The 22,489-nt window shown below is 40.0% G+C and overlaps 1 protein-coding gene across 4 annotated transcripts in view; it reads right to left on the minus strand.

The window, feature by feature from the left end:
- The window catches only part of B3GALNT2 (beta-1,3-N-acetylgalactosaminyltransferase 2), a 35,698-nt gene extending 13,540 nt beyond the window's left edge, over positions 1-22,158 (minus strand). The window contains exons 1-6 of one of the 4 annotated variants that reach the window (XM_032215394.1): positions 21,860-22,158; positions 12,515-12,662; positions 12,079-12,179; positions 11,300-11,493; positions 8,545-8,640; positions 215-325 (exon numbers count right to left, since the gene is read on the minus strand). In XM_032215394.1, the coding sequence (XP_032071285.1) occupies positions 215-325; positions 8,545-8,640; positions 11,300-11,493; positions 12,079-12,179; positions 12,515-12,662; positions 21,860-21,971 (762 nt within the window). In that variant the 5' untranslated portion in view covers positions 21,972-22,158. The remainder of the gene's footprint in view (positions 1-214; positions 326-8,544; positions 8,641-11,299; positions 11,494-12,078; positions 12,180-12,514; positions 12,663-21,859) is intronic. The other 3 variants (XM_032215391.1, XM_032215392.1, XM_032215393.1) reach the window with 3 other exon arrangements.
- Between the last annotated feature and the right edge of the window lie 331 nt (positions 22,159-22,489).

Genomic DNA, 22,489 nt, shown 5'->3' on the forward strand with positions numbered 1-22,489 from the left:
GGAGCTACAAGTGTTGGCAACATTAGCATTTAATTTCTGGATATATATTTCAACTGTGAATAAGCACAGCTATCTAACACTGAAAGTGGAAGATACGTGAAACAATATGGACAGAAGGGGAAAAAATATTTAAAAATCTGAAACATTTACAGATTTGTTCATTCGAAAAAAAGTTATTTGTTCGTTTCAAAGAAATGGGAATAAAAAGACAGACCGTAATAATTCTGAAGACACCACCACCATCATTCACCATCACTTTATGAAGATTTCTAGAAACAAGGCCTTGGAGATCCTGGCTTTCCCATACAATGGTGCCTTCAAAACTCTGTCAAAACAGCCATTGTATACTATTAACAATATATCAATATGTGAACACATTAGATAAATGTATTTCAGAAATCTTTTAAAATGCTTTGAAGACACAATAAATCTAAAGCATTACAATTTAACTTTGATACAGACACAGATATAGACTAGAGCTCTGCAAAGCATTCAAAAGAAGTACTTTGCAATGGATGGTCAGAGTGTGCCAAGCACCTGTCTTCAAAAGCACTGAAGAATCCACATGTTTTGGAAGGCTTCTGCAGCTGCTTTCCTGACTGAGTTTACATACTGTATGTATGTAGGCCCAGCTGCTTCACTAGCAACACCAAAGAAAGTCTTCAAAGCAACTGAGCAAGAATTCCAAACAATATGGCTTCTATAGTGCTTTGCCCAGATTAAGACTCTTTACAAAGCACCTGTTCCAAAGGCTTTCAACAGCCCAAAATATATGCCTAACTGAGCTGACAGCTGCACATTATATTTTGTAATGAAAAATCAGTGATAAGACAAAGTTTATCAATTGTCCATCAATTGTGGTTAAATAGAATCCTTAACAAAAAGTGCTACCAACTAGTAGAACACCAGAGTTCTTTTACATATCTGTTAAAGATACAGAGCACTGATATCTGTAGTTCCTAAAATATAGCAATCTTCAAAAATCAACAAAGAAATCTAGCACTTTTAGTATGAAAAGGTGACAAAATGTTTTGTAAATACAGTACAAGGCAAAGGATGTAGGCATTTTGCTATGTCAGCAAGTGCCTAAGACATTTTAAAATTACAGTTAACTAATCAGGATATGATAGCCTGATTTATTTAATGTTATGCTTGAGTGATCATCCTATTAGCAATTAGAGGAATTCCTACTGAAAATGCTATAATTTCCTTTTGACAAAGCATATACAGAATTTTATGTACATTGGTAAATTTTCATCTAAAACCAGAATACTCAATCTTGTAAGTATAACTATTCTTTTATATAGGCACAAGTTTGTAACCTCATCTATTAGGGCACAAAACTATATTGCTATTTTTCTTTATAATAAGTTCAATTTACATTATTCTATATGATATTATTCTAGGCAGATTACTATAATACATAGTCACCATAAATCCATAAACATATATTGGTCCACTCATTAACTAAAATGCTGACAACAGTGATGGGATTCAAATTTTTTTACTACCGGCTCTGTGGGCATGGCTTGGTGGGCATGATGTGACTTGGTGGCCGTGGATAATGTAAAATCTCCATTCCCACCAGAGGTGGGTTGCTCCTGGTTCAGCCTGGATTGGATGAACCGATAGTAGCGGCGGCAGGAGGCTCCACCCACCCACCCGGACGCTTCTGTGCATGCACAGAAGCGTCATGAGCGCACGTGGGTGCACGCCCAAACCGGTAGTAAAAAAATTGACAACCTAGCACTGATTCCCACCCCACTCCAGAGGAAACTTACTGCAAAATCTCCATTTCCTCCCGATCAGCTGCGACTCAGGAGGCAGAGAACAGATGAGGCAGGGCCAGTCAGAGGTGATATTTACCGATTCTCTGAACTATTCAAAATTTCCGCTACCAGTTCTCCAGAACTGGTAAGAACCTGCTGAATACCACCATTGGCTGACAACTGTATATGAGATTTTCCTCTAAAAAGACTGTGTAAAAAAAATCAGAGTTTTTTCCTAAATGACACAAGGGAAAACTATTCTAACCTCAAGAGCAAGCTAGTCCACAGAGAAAACTATCCTCCAGGCCCTAACTTCTAATCTCAAGGGAAGATAGAAACCAGAACATTCTCCTTGGCTTGCATGAATTGGGCAAAAAGATTCTACCTGGAGTAGACAGTGACAAAGGTAACAAGGACCCAAATCATAAAAGGTTTTGTAAGTAATTACTAATACTTTGAATTGAATCTGGAAGCCAATCAGCAACATAGCTCCTATAAAAGTGTCATTCTGATGTATCAGATCTACCAGCTGATGGGAAGGGAGTTGCATTCTGTGCCAGTTCTGCCTTCTAAATCATCTTTATTGACAGCCCCATATTAAGTGCAGTTGTCTTGCCAAAAGACAAATATATGAGCACTTCTGGTCAATAATGAGAACTTATGAACCAGCCAAACTTGACTAAATATTTTTCTTGTCAGAACATCTACCTGCCTCTTGGGCTCCTGGTTATATATACAGCCTCAACTCCAGCCATCTACGGAGCAACATCCGGCATCAATTTCTCCAGAAGGATCATCACCAACCCTGCTCCCCAATCTTGGTGTTGAAGCTGATGCAAAATTCAAAACCATTCCATCTTCACTCAATCAGATATTAGTAATGTAGGTTACGTCTATTCTCTCCTCCATCACTAAGGGGGCAAGATCTAACCACTCAGAGATCTCTAAATATTAAGCTAAATTTGAGGCCAGGGCTTCTAGAAATCCAGTATCTTAAGGCCCCAGAAAGAAATTTGACAAGAACGCGATAAAGAACTTTGTAAGCTAAGAAGCTCATGGCTTCTCCTGTGTTCTTGGTTGATAATGTGTTCCCAAGTTTTTTTTTAAAGAGACACACTATTCCATTATAAACTACAGTTGCACAAAGAAAAATAAGAGAAACAAACCATCTATCATGCTCCCAAGTGCATGGCACACTAGTCTCATTTATAATATATACATTCATGGCATGGTTACTTGTACCATGGCTTATACAATTAACTTGATTTTTCCAGGTATTCGCACAATACTGAAAATGCAGCTAGCCAAATTGAATTCCATTGTTGCTAGGGTTCAAGGCAATTAATGCACATTAAAGAGGAACAGCTGACATAAATAACCCCAAACTAATTTATAGCTGGATTTAGTTAGATATCTCTTTCATTTTGGTAATAGATACTCTCTTCCGATCTACAGCTTGATCAACAAAATAAAATGCTGAGCATTTTCCCAGGGGCAGCTGCTACTATTTTACGTTTTAAACAAGAAGCAGTGAGACTGACACCTTCACATTAATAAATGAATTACATCATAGCTTTTGCAGAGTTGAACATATTCCACAAGATTCATATATCAACTGTATATACATTACTAGGACGCAGGTACTAAATAGAAAATGCAGAAAGGAAATGCAATAAGCATTAGTGATAACCATGTATGACAGTGATAGATAGAGCCCGAATACATTCAGAATAGCATTCAGACCCCCAGAATAGCAGCAACATTTTGAAATAATTCAATGTATCAGTATTAGAAATGCTGACTCAGATCTAGGTTCCATGTGCGCACAAACCCTCACCCACCATTTCTGCGGCCCTGTTCCAAATGGCCCAAGGCTAGGTAGTAAGCCAGGGCCTGGGTTTGGGGACCCCTGATGACGAAGCAAACTACTTTAGTTTATCAAAAACTACAGGAGAAATAAAGCCAGAATCTTAAGACTATGAACTATCTGTACATAACTGAATTCAACCTTTTTAAAATGTAAAGATAATTGCTTCTTCTCTGATTATTATGTTTGTAGGGAGATCTGCCAGTCTTTCAATGACTTTCCAATGATAGCTCTATGTATCTCTATCCTGCCCGCCCACCTACTTCCTCTTCTTTCCTCCACCTGGCTAAGCACATTTTCCCTAGTCTACCTTATACTTGCATCATAATCATAAAGCATATGAGTTTCTTCTTGATCAACATCACTTTAAATTAATCAGCCTTTTTTTTTTTTTTTTTTGCAGTTCATGACTCTCGCAGTGACTGTCCATTAATTCAAAGACATTTATCTTCTTTCTTTCACTTGAGTCCATATTTCTTCAAACTCAGTTCTCACATTAGTTTCTAGTTCATTGTAAAGAATCTTGAAAAACCTAATCCGGTGTTCTGGCATACCATTAGCTCATTCCTCATTTTGGCATAATTGATACAATCCTTGTTATAGGCCTTCTTATAGTCAATAAGCAAAGTTAAACCACCTTACCATAGGACCAACTTATGTATATCTTTCAAAAAGGCATACTTCAATAATGTGACTTTTAAAAATGTCCAGCAGCACAATATCTGTTTTTGTTCCACAGCTCTTTTTTAAACACATTAAAGCATTCACAAACAAATCAATATTACTTTAAACTACCCTCTTATGGGATCAATTTCTATAGTTATTTCTTTTGACAGTAATATACTTAATCAATCTGAAGCTTCCAAACACTGAAGCTTATTCATCTTCCTTTCAGTGACACCTTTAAAAGCATGAAAAAAATCAGATGATTGACAAACCTCACCTTCATTTTCAACAAACTATTGTTGAAATTGCTATCCATATTATATACTATATTATCATATTATCCAACAACTAAAAAGTTCAAAGGGATAAATCAATATCTAGTCCAATACAAATAATATTAATAATGTAAAATCAATATTTTAGAGCATTTTTAGAAAATCCATATTTTAATTCAGGAAAGGGTTCTAATTTATAAAATGGAATGGGCTGGTTTTTAGAGGCAGGTGAACCTAGGAGATATTTGGGGATGGGAGGAAGAGAGAGAATGCTAGGGATGCTGATGAGAAAGCTCTAGTATGTCTCTTCTTAAGAAGACCCAGACAAGTACTGTATTGTCTAGTCTCCAATCTCCACTTTTGTAAGAAATTTATTGAAAAGGTGATGGTGTTTCAACTACACAAAACTGTAGAAAAGATTATCTGGACTCTTTTCAATCAGAGTTTATATCCAGGCAGGGGGTGCAACTGATCACGCTTGTCAATGAATATTAGTGAGACTTAGGTAATGCAATGTTCCTCATCCTGCTGGTTTTCTCAATGGCCTTTATTACTGTCAACCATAATATCCTTCTAAACCAGGGGTGTCAAACTCACAGCGTCAGGTTGCCATCACATGACGTATCATGACTTTTTTCCCCTTCGCTAAACTGGGGCTGGGCGTGGGCAGTGGGCATCTGGCCTGCAGGGTGCAAGTTTGACACCCCTGTTCTAAGCCATCTGCAAAGGTTAGGGTTGCAGGCACCATTCTGCAGAATGTTATTGTGTTCTTTTATGAGAGGGTAATTCCATTTGATGCATGAGAGAGATGAGTGGTCAAGCCCTCTGGCACTGTAGTATGAAATTCCCGGAACTTTGACCCCACCCCACTCCTTCATTTTATTTAATACTGATATGAAAACTCTTGGAAAGTATATTATTTGAAAGTTTGATGTGTACAATACATTATCTTCCATAATCAGATGATATCCAACACTACAACTCTACCCTAGGCTGAATAGCAAATAGCGAAAGTCTTGACCCAGTGTATGGAGATTATAAGGCAATAGATTGGAAGAACAAGTTAAGATTTAACTCAAATAAGGCAGGGAAGCTAATAATATAGAAACTGAGATGCTGCAATTCCAACATTAACTCTTAATGGAGCTAGTCTTCCCAAAAAAGATATGATACATATTATGAGGATTCTTCTGGACTCACACCTCCTGCTATATCTACCGATAGAAACTATAAACAGGAGACTCATTGCCCCACTTTGGCTGGTGTACTAGTTGTGTGTGTCCCTGAAACAGGAGGCACTGACATAAGTCATTCATTTCCTCACCACCTCCCGACCAGACTATTTATAAGTCAACCTACATAAGTCTCCCTTGAAGAGCATCTAGAAGCCACTGTTAGCACAGAATGCACATCAATGCTCCCATACAATATCTATATGAGAGAGCTACAGTGGCTGCCAGTTTGATACCAGGTGCATTTCCAGGAGTGGTGGTAATTTATAAAATTTTGCATGGCTTAGCTATTCATAACATCATTTGCTCTAAATAGAGCCTGCCTGCCCAAGATCTGCAGGTAGATAGCATATGTTAAGAGTCCCCAGACGTGTGTGGGAAGGGGCCTTGGAGGTGAGCAAAACTTTTTTCCTGTGGCACCAACTATCCTCTTTGCGCAGCATCCTTCAATTTAACATCTGCAAAGCTCCTAAAGACCAGGTGGTTTAAGCAGGCACGCGGTGGCTGTTGAGTTCCAAAGGTAATTTTTTTCAAGAGGCAACTAGATTTTCTGGATGACTGAGAACCTCCATAGACAATGACTCTTGAGGCAACAAAATCTCACCTAGGATATGTATGAGTGCTGCTTATTATGGTTTTGTGTTTTTTATAGTTGTGGTTATATTATGATATTTATAGTTGTTGTTTTATATTTTTCTCAGTTGTTGGAGCATATTATTCATTTAGAGTCACTTGAAGGGTAATAGAGGGAGGATCTATATAATAAGAATAAAATGGGTATTTAAATGTTTTTGCTAAAACTATCAAGTGTCTGAAAATTATGGCAAATTTAACTTTTGTACTTTGTTCTTAAAAACAATAATGTGACTAAACTCTAATTAATGGATAAGCATTTAATTAGCATTCCTTGTGCTCCTGAATTAATAACTTAGAAATGTCTTAATCCAACAACATTGCTGTCTGAATCCACAATCCTTTCTTCCATCCCTAATCTCAGAATTTGAATAGCTGCCTGGCAGTAAGTGCCGTGGCACAAACTGAACGGAAACGCTCTCTTCCAAACAAAGCCCTTTGTGTTCATAGTTAATTATATTCAGTCGGCAGCATCTTCTCAACATATGAAAACCTAATTTCATTAAAAACAATGTTGCCATTCTCTGAAACCAGGACAAATGTTTTAAAGTTCATTTTTGCTAAAGTAAATACTTCAAATGTTCTGGAGTATAATTCTTACTAAATTCCTAATGCAGGGGTGGGTTGCTACCGGCAGCATGCGCATTTACACCAAAAAAAGGCTGTGCACATGCAGAATATTAGAAATGGGGGGGAAATTACATTTCTGCAATGGAGATTGTTCTGCACATACAGAACCAAAAATCAAAATGGCGCCGACAATAGAACCGGTTCGGGTGCATGGGCGGCCGAGTTACTTTCTATTTGGCCGAACTGGTAGGAACCCACCTCTGACCTAATCAGAGATTATAGGATTTATAACCTATAATGGAAAACCCTTCATTGCTTATTCTTGTGACCTCATGTTACTTTTCTCCTCTGATAAATCTTCAAGGACAACAGATTTTTAATTCCACTTTTAAATTAACAAAACTTTTCCATTACATCTAAGCCCACTGGCATGTATTTACCTTAAACTATTTATTTATTAAAGTAAGCCAGATAAAACGATGGTTCATAATTCTGTCATAATTCTGTCTTGTTCAGCTTAAATCAGGCGTGGTCAACTTGTCACTTCCAAGAACTATCCAGCGTCATGCCACGTAAATTTGGAGGGAAAAAGTACTGTCAGCAGAATTTTTGTTCTTTTTTTATTATTTCAACTTTAAAATAAATGTAATCGGTCTCTGGGAGATCTCGGCACCAAGTTAATCTTGTAAAATCTCAGATCAACATACTTTTTCTACACACATTTTTGTTCATGGAGAATGATTTCTATACCGCTTAGAAGATTTAGAGCCATGAACTGTTGAAGATCAACCATCCCAGTCGGGAGGAGGGCTGAAGCAGGGAATTAGCCTGGACTCACTACATAAATGCAAGAGGGCAAGGTACGACCTCTCCCAAATGCCTTTGAGCTTTATCTAGTTTTTCCCAGGTGAAAGCTTCCCTTTTGGGGAGATTTCTGTTTTATGGGCAGAGAACAAAGCAGCTAGTTTGAATTCCACACATATGGGACTGGTTGTTCATGCCTGAATGAATAAAGTTGGCCAGCTTTATAGAAATCAGGCTATGAAACAGAATTTTACTCCAGAATTCATAAGTTGTCCTCACTTGATCTTGATTCCAAATCTAAATCCATCTGGTTATTTTTCCTGATCTAGTCACCATCTACTCTATAATGATAAAGGCTTTAAACTTTATAATTCCAGAATGCAATATAATACCTTTTGTTTTCACCTCATGAGGAAAACCTATGTAATATCTTCTGCTTCTATACCACATGTGGAAACAAATTCAGAAAAGCTTATATTTAATTTCTATGATGTTATTAAGCTCTTAATCAATTACTCTTCGAGAGAGATGGTTCAGAAATGTGAAAAAAATGAATAGTGTCAAGATCTTTAAATTTCAAAACAAAAAGATGACTAGCATATCCTATGTGAGTCCTAAATCCATTTTTTTTATTAATTACAACAAAATGCTGAGCAAATATGAATAAATGAAAAAAGAATTGAGAAAGAATCAATGTACAGTATGCCCCATAAATACACTGCACATACCTCTGGCAGAATGAACTGTTCTACAGGTTTGTACCAAAGTCTGCTCACTTGTACTCCACAACTAGGTGGACTAAAACGAGCGCTGAAGAGTGCCTCCTATGGAAATAACAAGTAACCCATTTGTGAGCCAGGAAAATCATTCATGAAAAGTCACATCTTCTTGGCCAGTTCATGAAAAAAAAAACATAACTGGATCTTAAAACAACACAAAGCACGTAAACCACTTTTATGTATGATGATGCAATTTTGATAAATTTAAGCCTTTTAGTATCCTACTCTTAACAGATACAAAAATGCTACTATGTTATTGAAAACAACATAATGAGATGTTTGAACAACTTGCCTCCAGAAGTTGTGAATGCTACAACACTGGAAGTTTTTAAGATATGGGGCAACTATTTGTCAACTATTTCCTGCCTGAGCAGGGGGTTGGACTAGAAGACCCCCAAGGTCCATTCCAACTCTGTTATTCTGTTAATACATGCTTTAAGAAGTTTTTTACGTTTTGGAGACTGTGGGAAAACTTCATTGTTATAGTCAATTTCTCTCACACTGAAATGGATCACAGTCAAAACAAAAATAATTGTGGTATTTTAATCTATTTAACAATCATTAAATATAACTTTTCGAGATTTATGTATAGGTCTATATAAAAAAGGCATTAATCCACCCCTGCATTAAAGTATATTTTTAATTACCAGTAGTAATTCAGGGTTACTATTTACCAACCTAAATATTAACTTTATCATAATCCATATTTAATCTCTTTAAAACTAGCACATTCTAGTATATGCAGAAGATTCCTCTATTATTTGTCCTGGAGAAAAAACAGGCAGCTCACACAGCTCAGAAGACAACCACTTCTTACCATATCCAAGTTACAACATAAATAAGAACTCTTTAGAGCAGAGTTCCCCAACCTTTCCAGGTTGGCAGCCGGGGGCGGGAGGAGGGGGGAAAGTGGGGATGATTTTGTGGGAGGGACAAGCACATGTGTGTGTGTGCACACATGAGCACCTGCGACATTCACAGTCATGCAAGTGGAGCTGCAAGCACTGGCAATAACTCTCATGCTAGTGGGGCCGCGAGTACCTATGATTAAGCTCGCGTGAGTGTGGTCACAAGTACCCACAACGAGGCTCACAGGAGTGGGGCCATGTGCGTGGTTGGCCCATGGCCTGATAGTGGACTGCAGATCATAGGTTGAGGACCCCTGCTCTAGAAGGTGATATGCAATACACTTCTTTGCAAAGGGCCAGGCATTCACCCCAAGAGAAGGAAACATGTTAATCTATAGACACCTGGTGATAGTGAATTAACATTTCATAGCCATAGAGAAAAAATGTAACAATAATGAAACCAATTTTCATGTTACACATATCCCTTGGCTGTGTTACACAGTAAACGTTATTTAGCATTCAAATACAATACTCTTCCCTGCATTAAATCAAAGTTGAATTGTATTTGAATGCTAAATAATGTTTACTGTGTAACACAGCCAAGGGATAAGTGTGAAATTTTTAAAATCTTATCACACAGTCAGCTACATTACTCATGAACCTCTAAGTATAAACCTACCTATAATGTCCTCCCAAGCTGCTAATTGCAAGCTTGGGAGCGTCATCTTGGTCTATTTTGAAAGCAATTCTGAGATTAAATTATATGAGAACCTTCCTTAAACCTAAAGTTTCAACCTGTCCTTTCAAATAATCGTGTTAAAATGTATAACAGTAGCAGAATGCTGACCACAAGATTGAACTTTGATTCACAATGGACTTTTGAAAAGCCATGTAGCAGAATTCATCTGCTACAGCAATGCGTTGACACAACCAGAGCTGAGAAAAAGATAAAGAATTTCTGCCTTTAATAACTACTGCAAGGCAATTTAGTATTCATATTGTGGCTGCAATGCTTTACATATCTACTTAGTGATAAGCCCCACTGAGCTTTGTTGGATTTACTTCTGAAGAGGCTACAAGATCACATTGCTGCTGTATTTAGATTCTATTTTACAATGTGCAAACTTTTGAGATGCAGTTTACAAAAATCCAATAAACAAAGCCATCCATTCAAAAGGGCACTCGGAAAATAACAGCATTCTTCTATACTTAGTGCAGATGTAAAAGAAAGTGACTGAGACCCGTGCAGTCTCCAGTTACCCCTTCACATTGCTTTGGTTAGAAATTCTTGACAAACGGTGGCTAAGAGCTGGACGCTAAGTTTTATTGTTTGCTTTAAAGTTTAATTTTTTTCCAGGCCTGTGTTAAAGTGCCATGAGTACTCCAGTACAGAATGAAGACTTCAAAAAATTTGGACATAACTATTGTTCCTACCATATTGCTATATTCAGACTTCTAAATAGCAATAGCAATAGCACTTAGACTTATATACCGCTTCACAGTGCTTTATAGCCCTCTCTAAGTGGTTTACAGAGTCAGCATATTGTCCCCGACAATCTGGTCCTCAAATGCTCACACACTGTGTATAATACAAATTACTGATTACTTGTCCTTCACTTACCCACCCACCCCCATTATTCCCACTTATTCTGAGTACCTACTTCTGATTGCCCCAATTAAAATAATGATTAAGAAACACACTAGTCAAGTGGATTGTAGATAACAGCACCACAAGTCATTTTGCCTGTTTATTCTTCATGAGTATCTACTATGACTTTAATAATCCCTGCTTATTTCCACACAAAGAGACTATGGACTTGGTCTATTCTATTGACAATTACTGGAACATGGCATACCTCTTGCTCTGCTTGGTATAGTTTCACTGTAATGTTTCTCTGGAATCCAACACCCTTAGCATCGTAGAATACCCCAAGACTGGTGATGACAATCGGATAAAGGACTTTGAAATGGACACTGACAACTCTGTCTTCTGAGAGCACCGAAGTATCATCCTCTGGCAAAGTGAAGGCTTCAATTTCTTGATTCAAAACTAATGAAAAAAATTAAGAAAGAGGGCAAACCAAGCTCATCTAAAATAAGAAGAAAGCAGTCAAGACTCAGTAACTCTTTCAGATATTCTTATTTTACCATAAAAGGAAACTTTCTATATTTCTATACCATCTAGAGCAGGCACAGTGTATAAGTAGCATTTACACATTAATCCTTAATGTATTAACTTAGAACAGGGGTGTCAAACTGGCGGCCCGCAGACCAGATGCATCACGCACTGGCCACACCCACCCATTTTAATGAAGGGTGGAAGTTGCAATATGTCACGTGATGATAACGCGTTGTCATGAGTTTGACACTCCTCGTTTAGAATTATATTGCATATACTTCAAACATTATTAAAGTTAACATGGATACGTCAGATTGTAGCTTATTTTCTGGCTCATTACAATGAAAAAGTTGTTAACTATCACAACTACTTGAAAATATCAGCGCTCCTATTTAAATGCATTTAACAATACATCTGTGGATAGGAAATTGTAGCAGCTACCATATTTTTTATGACTGATTATAAAAATGTCATACAGTATATCTTTCCCCCCCCCCCCAAACCTTCAGTTCTTACCTGGATTAGAGATATTTAGAAGTTTGCACGAATAAGGATCTTCTCTATCTTCTACTGGCACATCACATCCATGTGTACCAATTATAAACTTCACAAGGACACTAAGACAAGATTAACAACATTTATTTTTTCTTCTATTATCCCAGTCCTGCTACCTTTTTTTCAAACAGTAAAACGTATGTATTTATGTATGTATGTAAAATTCTAAATATACAGGCTAATTCTGAGAAATTCATCGAAACTATTAAGAAAAGCAAGATTTTTCTTGATAAGAACATACAGGAAAGGTCATATAAGCATTCTGTTTAATATACATTTTGGGCTTTTATTCAAATGATGCTAAAAATTTCTTGAAATAATTCATTTAAACCAATGAGAACCTATAAATGTTAGATTTGTATCTTCTTGAATCAAGGCAGTAAGAATGATAAATTACCGATGGCTTAAAGTTGGATGCTGCTTCAAATGCCTAAACCAAGTATTCCTTATAGCATTCCGCAATCCATCATTGTGTCGTGCAGAGAGTATCCCTACAATAACATCATAATGTTTTGGTTTCCAGTGAGGAAAGAAAGCCAGTAGACCTAAGAAGTATAAATTAAAAATATTTTAGCAAAGAAATAAGCAAACAAGTATGCAGATCAATATTATAAAAAAAGACATTTTTCAATTATTTGTAAACATTTTAGCCAAATCCATGTAAAATGAGAAGAAAGATTTTAGAAGAAAATATCTAGTTAAATTTAGAAAAAGATACTGGAAATATTTTTCATTTTCATTTTTTCATTTTCCCTTTATTTGTATGCCGCCCTTTTCCCTGGGGGGACTCAGGGCGGCTCACAGTTCAAAAAAAGGGTGGGGGAGGACAAACAATTTCCAACATACAGACAATACAACATATTAAAAAACACAACAGCCACACAAATTCGAGTGGGGTTAGAGTCTTAACCCCAGGCCAGCCGGGACAGCCAGATCTTTAGGGTGGCGCGGAAGGACTGGAGGGTGGTGAGGGTCCGAATCTCCATGGGGAGTTCGTTCCAGAGGGTCGGAGCAGCCACCGAGAAGGCTCTCCTCCGGGTAGTTGCCAGTCTACACTGGCTAGATTATGGAATTCGGAGGAGGCCTAATCTATGCGATCGTATCGGTCTAGTGGAGGTAATTGGCAGTAGGCGGTCTCTCAAGTACCCAGGTCCAATACCATGAAGGGCTTTGTAGGTGATAAGTAGCACCTTGAATCGCACCCGGAGATCAACAGGTAGCCAGTGCAGCTCGTGGAGGATAGGTGTTACGTGGGTGAACCGAGGTGCACCCACGATCGCTCGCGCAACCGCATTCTGGACCAGCTGAAGTCGCCGAATGCTCTTCAAGGGCAGCCCCATGTAGAGCACATTGCAGTATTCCAGCCTAGAGGTCACAAGGGCACGAGTGACTGTTGTGAGGGCCTCCCGGTTCAGGTAGGGACGCAACTGGTGCACCAGGCGAACCTGGGCAAATGCCCCCCTGGTCACAGCTGACAAATGATGTTCAAAAGTCAGCTGTGGGTCCAGGAGGACTCCCAAGTTGCGAACCCTGTCTGAGGGGCGTACAATTTGACCCCCCAGCCTGAGAGATGGAACACTTGGCCAATTCGCGGGAGGGAAACACAGCAGCCACTCGGTCTTTTCTGGATTGAGCACAAGTTTGTTGACCCCCATCCAGTCTTTAACAGCCTCAAGACCCTGGCTCATCACATCCATCGCTTCGTTGAGTTGGCACGGGGCGGACAGATACAACTGTGTATTGTCCGCATACTGGTGGTATTTTATCCCGTGCCGTCGAATGATCTCACCCAGCGGTTTCATGTAGAAGTTGAAAAGAAGAGGGGACAGGACCGAACACTGCGGCACCCCATACGTTAGGGGCCTAGGGGTCGATCTCTGCCCCCCGACTAACACCAACTGCGACCTGTCCGAGAGGTAAGAGGAGAACTACTGTAAAACAGCGCCTCCCACCTCCACCTCCCGCAGTCGTCGCAGAAGGATACCATGGTGAAACATTAATACAAAGAATTGAATATAAATATATAAAAATACAGAATATGAGTACGTGTGTGTGTTTCCTATATTACAAAATACTACATTTTCTCCCTTAAAAGATTAATATTTATTTGCTGTATTTTAACACAAACAGCTAAAAAAAATTAGATCTGGGATGTCAAACTCGCAGCCTGATGGCCAGATGTGTCACGTGCTGGCCACACCCATGCCCAATTTAGCGAAGGGGGGGATCATGATATGTCATGTGATGCTGCCATGATGACGCGAGTTTGACATCCCTGAATAGATGGTAAAACAGATACAGCTTAGATGTAATGAAATAATTCTAAAAATGAGAAGCTAAGCTGTTAATACAGTCAATACAACTGTTAATCAAGAAGCAGAATATGAGCATATGCATCATAAATATTTCAGGAACATAGGAAACAAGGCTTCCCAGATATTACTGAATTACATTTCCCTGCACAGTAGCTTTATCTGGTAGTAACAATGATGAGGAATGCTAGGAAATGTTCTTCAGAAGCATCTAGTGAGCCACAGGTTCCCAACCTGCAGATACATACTATATTCAGATATACATATCTATACCTGACCATCACTAAATGCAGTGATTTAGTTTTAATTATTATGGTTTCATAAATCCAATAAACAAGACAAGTAATTTACATTACATCATGGGTGACAGCATGTATTCATGGTTTATTTTTAATAAATTATTGTATAATAGATATATTCAGATTTACATTTAGCCCTGGCAAAAGATCAGTTTCATCTCATTCTGCTTAATTTCAGAATAAAAAGAATTAAGTGTCAAATCAACTAAATGCCAACTCTGTTTAGAAAAATGACTGCACATAATGTACAAGATATAATTTCAGAGTTTTAATTTTAGTGTGAATGTCAAAAAAAATCAACAAATTGTGTGTTCCAGATCTAGTATGGGTGTTTCCAGATCTTGAAGATCTTCCAACTTTATCTATCTTTTAATATAGTACATTTATGAAGATTATCAACGCTGCCCTCTTTTTAATTCAGAAAAATTGGTGGAAAACACAATTGAATTCCTTTCAACTAATATTTTATCATTCAAGCAAAAAGAAATTATTTGCTGATAGCTGAAAACCAATGTACAATATGAGTAAGAACATATGTGGTCTGAATTAGAGCTATACACATTTATGTGTTTTGAGCAGCTATGTTAACGGAAACTGCCTGCATTTTATAATTCTTCTTTGTTCATCAGTGAGAATTCCATCATCCCCAGAAAGACTGATCAATTACTTTGTCATCATAATACATTTCTATGGATGTATTTCATAAAAAGAAACAAAACATAACAGAGTTCAGAGTTCAACAAAATCAGTGTGAAGAATATAATATGTATAACAATACAATTTTCCCGAAAATAAGACCTTCCCGGATAATAAGTCCAATTGGGCTTTTGAGAGCATGCGCTAAAAGAAGCCCCCTCCAGAAAATAAGCCCTCCCCAAAAATATTGCACACAGCAGCACCATAAGGTGATCACGCTTGCCGCCTTCTGCACCTCAAAAATAAGAAGACCTCTCTAAAAATAAGGCCAAGTGCTTATTTCGTGGGGCAAAAGAAAATAAGACCCTATCTTATTTTCGGGAAAACACGGTAGCATTTACTTAGGTTTAATTATCTAAGACAAAGGACTGCGCTTTTCCATAAATCAGTTATTTAAATCAACAATGTGTGAAGTGACAGAAATATCTCAATTTTGTATTCAAAATTGAGGGGACCAAACAACCTTTTCTGAACAGAACATTTCATGGACAAAATGAAAACAGCTAAAACGATCACACATTCTCTTATAGTCATTTAACTTCAGTCAACAGAGGTATCTAAAGAAGGAATTCCAAAGATGGTCCAAAGATATGTATACAGGGGGAAATAATTCCTCTAAATAGGAGGGATGCGGGGGACCCCCTACAGGGTAAGGCTGAGGAGTATGTCCAGTTCTTGGCGGACAAGGTTGCTCGGCTTCGGTCGGACTTGGACTCCACCTCTGCAGATCCAGCCGAGACACAGGGGGATAACTTGGCAGACCATCTCTGGGCTGAGTTCCAGGATGTTGCCTCTGGGGATGTGGACAAGGCCATACGAGCTGTGAGTGCCTCCACCTGCATACTGGACCCGTGTCCCTCCTGGCTGGTTGCCAACAGCAGTGAGGTGACACGAGGCTGGATCCAGGCGGTCGTTACCGCCTCTCTTCGGGAGGGGCACTTCCCCGCCGCACTTAAAGCGGCGGTGGTGAGACCCCTCCTGAAGAAACCATCCTTGGATCCAGCCGTTCTTAACAACTACCGTCCAGTCTCCAACCTCCCCTTTGTTGGGAAGGTTGTTGAGAAGGTGGTGGCCTTCCAGTTTCAACGGTCCTTGGAGGAAGCTAGTTACCTTGACCCCTTCCAGTCCGGCTTCAGACCCGGTTACAGCACAGAAATCGCTTTGGTCGCATTGACCGATGATCTCTGGAGAGCCAGGGATGGAGGCCATGCGTCCATCCTGGTTCTCCTTGACCTCTCAGCGGCTTTCGATACCATCGACCATGGTATCCTTCTGCGACGACTGCGGGAGGTGGGAGTGGGAGGCACTGTTTTACGGTGGTTCTCCTCCTACCTCTCGGACAGGTCGCAGTCGGTGTTGGTTGGGGGGCAGAGATTGTCCCCGAGGCCCCTAACTTGTGGGGTGCCGCAGGGCTCGGTCTTATCCCCCCCTACTATTTAACATATACATGAAACCGCTGGGCGAGATCATTCGGAGGCACGGGATAAAATACCATCAATACGCGGACGACACACAGTTGTATCTGTCCGCCCCGTGCCAACTCAATGAAGCGGTGGACGTGATGAACCGGGGTCTTGAGGCCGTTAAGAACTGGATGAGAGCTAACAAACTGGTGCTCAACCCAGACAAGACCGAGTGGCTGTTGTGTTTCCCTCCCAATAATTTGGCCAGTGTTCCATCACTCAGGCTGGGGGGTCAAATTTTACACCCCTCAGACAGGGTTCGCAACTTGGGAGTCCTCCTGGACCCACAGCTGACTTTTGACCATCATTTGTCAGCTGTGACCAGGGGGGCATTTGCCCAGGTTCGCCTGGTGCGCCAGTTGCGGCCCTACCTGAATCGGGAGGCCCTCACAACAGTCACTCGAGCCCTTGTGATCTCTAGGCTGGAATACTGTAATGTGCTCTACATGGGGCTGCCCTTGAAGAGCATCCGGCGACTTCAGCTAGTCCAGAATGCGGCCGCGCGAGTGATTGTGGGCGCACCGCGGTTTGCCCACATAACACCTATCCTCCGCGAGCTGCGTTGGCTACCTGTTGATCTCCGGGTGCGCTTCAAGGTGCTACTTACCACCTATAAAGCCCTCCATGGTAGTGGATCTGAATACTTGAGAGACCGCCTTCTGCCGATTACCTCCCTCCGTCCCATCAGATCGCACAGATTGGGCCTCCTCCGAATCCCATCCGCCAGTCAGTGCCGACTGGCGACTACGTGGAGGAGAGCCTTCTCCGTAGCAGCTCCGACCCTTTGGAACGATCTCCCCGTGGAGATTCGTACCCTCACCACCGTCCAGACCTTCCGCACAACCCTCAAGATCTGGCTATCCCGTCAGGCCTGGGGATAAGATCCTAATCCGCCCCGCCCGAATGCTGAATGAATGTTGTGTTTTACTGTTTTATTTTTTTATTCACATTTGTTTTGTCTTGCACTCCCTCCCACGAGTTGTAAGCCGCCCTGAGTCCCCTCAGGGAAAAGGGCGGCCTATAAATGCCAAATAAAACTCTAAAACTCTAAAAACTCTAAAACTCCAGACGCTGTATACTGCCCCCTAATTATTTGGGACTTTAATAGCAATAGTCATGTTTTGAAATGCACTCAGAAAGAGAATGGAAAGTAGTGCAGCTTATGAAGAGAAAAACCTGGCAAATTTCTCACTAAACACACATCTAACTTTCTGGACTGAACTTTGGTCTCTGTCCAGTCCATTAATCTGTTGGACACTGATTCAGGACATTCACTGTCCCTATTAGAAAAGTGCTGAAATTACAAAAATAACTGAACTTCAGCTATCTGCTTAGGATCTCTCAGCCTACATCCTCAGATACCGTAATCTCTGCAGCAGTTACATGTAGAAGTAATAAAACAGAGATCTAGAAAAGCCTCAAATATTACCTTCTAGTATTGGTAATACTTCAGCATTATTATATCAAATTAGACACCTGAACAGAAGCAGAATCACCCAACAATTAAATCTGTAACTTAGATGTCCATTTCAGAAATAGACTGTGATTGATGATAAGAAAGCTACTGAGAGATACAGGGGGAGCTAAAAGAGTTCTGTCTCTTTATTGGTAAATGCCATCCTTGGGGAAATCATGGCTGTTTCTGTCTCAAAACTGCATTTAAATCTGGGCTGAAATGGATCCTGAGAATCAACGTCATCCAAAAATGCCTGGAGTTGAATGTTAATTACTTGAGCATCTTGCTTATGCACCTGCTGTTGGAAGAAAGGAGACAGATATTGTTGCTGTAGCTATGAGAACATTAAATGGAAAATCCCTAAATCCCAGAGAAACTCATTACCAAAAGAGGATTGTTTTCCTTTCCCCATTCCCAGACTAAAGTTGGGGAGTAAATCAGAGATTTTCGTGATTCTATGTGTGGTCAAGAGAAAGGGACAGGATCCAGTTACATGCCAAAATCTACAGATGATAATATATAGCTATTTTTATGTAAGAATTTGTCTTGGGTTCTTTTTTTTTAAATCAATCTAAATAATGAACTGGAACTGGATTCACATATCACACACTATAGTTTATTCACTATGATTTAAAACACTGATCAGATGGGTTTGCACAGCTGCCAAGCTATAAACCATGGCTAGTTCACACAACTTCTTAAATCAAAATGGAATGAAATGTATTATTGGCACATAATGAGCAAGCCCAGCTCCAACTGCTATACCTGTGTTTTAGCACTGAAATACAAGGGATTGTTTTTGATGAACAATATGTTTTATTTCATCATCTGGGGTATTTGAAAAAAATGTCTGAGAAGACTTTAATCAGAAGTGGCAAGTAATAGCACATGATGCTCAATTGCAGAAGCTCTGTCTGTAAACTTTAATTCCTTAGAGTATCTCTTTTTCTAGACACTTTAAAAAAGAAAGAGAATACACAGGTTCCAAAAACAAGGTCAGAGACCACTAGGCATTTCTGCACTTCTAAGAGAAGAAGAAAATAATTACACAGCAGAGTGTATAATGTAATACAGTTATGTTTACTACAACTATATGTTTAAGTCTTATACAAAATACTTTTCAATACTTTACATGACCATATACACAAAAGATACAGTATATTATACACACACAGAGCAGGAAATCATGAGACATTATACACAACTGCATATGGTCCTAGTTCTCCTTCCAGAGTAATGGTAGAAGGCAGAAAGCTAATAAAAAATACAGACCTCCACTAATACATTGAAGTTTTCTGTTACAGATTATTAAATAGAAGCATGAGGGAATTGAAATCAATTTCCCCAAACCACTTATGAAGCAGATATAATGAATAATTTAAGTTCTAGCTACCTTTTCAAACCAAATATTACTTGAGTACAATTCAAGATCTTGAAAAGAAAAATTGCTTGGCCAAAATAAGAGGAAGGTAAACAAATGGTATTTACCCAACAGGAAAATGAAGTTTTCTCCCATATAATAACTGTGAATTGGAGGATGGGGGGGGGGGGGGCGACATAATCTTAGAACTGTTAAAAATAAAACTTCTATTTTCTCTCTTCTTTTACGAAGTCTTTGTTATTTTTCTTTTTCTTTGACTGTTTCTCCCAAAGAAGACAGTACTTTGAGAAATATGTGGGTCAAAAAAAGAATGATTGCTATATATTGATAAGGATCATTTATTTTTTTAATATGCAGTTTTTTATTTTATAGCTAATTAAAGTTATTAAATTAAACAATGTATATTTTTTTGTCCTGGCCTTTCCCTTTTTGGGGAGTTTTTTGGCTTCTCGTTAATACACCCACACACAAGATATTTGCAAACTTCAGAATGATTTGAAGAAACAGTTAGGGGACTGCAAACACAACCACTTTTAAAAACAGCTATACCTTTTTTTCGGGCTTGTGTGAGATCCTAACAGTTGAAATTGTTGAGAAACATTGCTTTATAGATATTATGCTTTTACGTTTTAAATTAGCTTTGATTTTAAAGAAAAGTTCATTCCTTTATCACCGAAAAAATTAAATTCAGGCAAAAAGAATACCCTAACCTTCTCAAAACCTGATTAATTATAACTGCTAGGATTGACATAAATCACCCATCACAATACTTAATAAATAAGACTCTTAGTGTGACATTTACTAGCTCTTCTTTACCCCATAACCACAACTTGCTTCAATACACACACACACACACACACACACACATATATAAATGCGCGCACACAGGTTTTATATGTATATATACAGGTTTTATATATATTCATTATAATTATTTACTGATGTATGTTTAGGATTTTATTTCTCAAACATCAATGCATTAGTTGCATGATAAATCTTCTATTCCTACTTTATTTTCCTACAGTGAATATGTCTCAAAAATCGCAGTATATTGACAACCCAATGTGGATCAAAGCTCTTGGGAACACTGAACTATAAATTACTCTGGGAAGTGGAAATAACATCCCAAAAAGCAGTAAACATCTCCTTCCCTACAGCTGTCAAAAAACCCTCCATGAGATCACCAGAAGCTAAGGTCTGATTTGAAGGAAAGTCTCTATGGAAAGCAATCTAATTTCTTTTCTTTTCTTCTGTTTCTCAATTCCTGCTCCATATTTTACTTCACAACAGGAATGAGCAAAAATTATTCATATCTACTGGCAGCTGTATCTAATTTACAGTAGATTAGCAAGGAGTTTTGACCTTAACTGCTTGAAGAATTGCAGTTATGCAAACATATGCCTCCAGCTGGTGGAACTAGTAAAAAAAAAGCAACCATAACAAAATTCAAAGATATTATCAAGCCCACTCTGTTCTTCAGCATCTGCCATTTCCCTCTTTTATCAAGCCTCTCTCCAAACGTTTGACTGTATATCCCAATCCTGCACCTCTTCTCCTACCAGGTGAAAGGGTATCTCCCCTAATCCCAACCCTCTGCCCTCCAAGCTCTTTCCTCCATGAAAGACAAGGTGCTTTTTTTTCAAGAAGCTTCTTGGATGAGAAGCGAAACGTCTTCAAAAAAAAAAAAAACCCTGAAAGTCCAATTGCCTCTTGAAAAAAAGCAGCTTTGGGACAACCATGACCTGGATAGTTAAGAATTTCCAAAGACACCAACATACTCGCGCTTATTTCTCGCTTATTCCTCCAAGCAGTCTTGTCCGCTTGGAAGGGCTGCTGGTCATTCCCTTCTTCTCGACCGAGATTGAGGAGCTGCCCCACCTCTTCTCGGTTTGCCCTCCAGAGCCCAGGCGACCCCCGACCCACCACTTGGCTGCAAAGAGGAGGAAACAGCGCTGTCCGCCTCCTCCTCTACCTCCTGCCCCGCTCTCCGAAACCGTGAGCCGGACAGACGGCACAGCGGCGCCGTGCAAAGGAGGCCCTCCCGCAAGATGCCTCTGCCCCCTCGCCTCCCCTGCGGGAGGGCGGCAAAGCGTGCAGGCTGGGTGCGATCGACACCCCCCCCCTCCGCCACCTACCTGCCGGGTGTTGCTTCCCGGGGCCGCTGGCCGGGCAGCTGAGCAGGAGAAGCCAGAGGTGCAGCACGACCCCGACCGCACACGGGCAGAGAAGAACCAACCAATTTCGCATTGGCCGCCGGCCGCTGCCCAGCCGTCGCGGCCTCTCTCGGAGCAGAGACGGGACGGACCCGCAGAGACAGGCAAGGTCTCCTTCGGCTTCCCTCGCTCCAGCACCAGAGACCCTCGCCGGTCCCTCCCGCGGCCGGCCCAAAGCCAGAGTCCCGCCCCGGACCAGGAAAGCGTGTGCGCAGAGCCGGGCCTCCTCACGCACTACAATCCCCACAATGCCTCGCCGCCGAACGGAAGCGGCTTGACCTTGGCGCGATCCGACAGCGCCTCTCCCCCCCCTCCCTTCTCTCTCGCAAGAGGCGAAGGCTGGAGGTGAGCAAAGGAAACCGCCCCGCTAGGTGATTTTTTTAAAACTCCTGGTGACTCTGTGGAAAGGAGAGAAGAAAAAGGAGGTAGGAAAAGGCCCGCGCGGTGTTTATAACTGCAGGTTATTCCCCCCCCTTTAAATAATAAGAGAGAGAATTCTTCGACGTGAAGATAAAAACAGGCATCTAATAGGAAAACTTTTATTTAGCACAT

Source organism: Thamnophis elegans, chromosome 4 (genome assembly GCF_009769535.1).
Source record: "Thamnophis elegans isolate rThaEle1 chromosome 4, rThaEle1.pri, whole genome shotgun sequence".
Taxonomy (NCBI): Eukaryota; Metazoa; Chordata; class Lepidosauria; order Squamata; family Colubridae; genus Thamnophis; species Thamnophis elegans.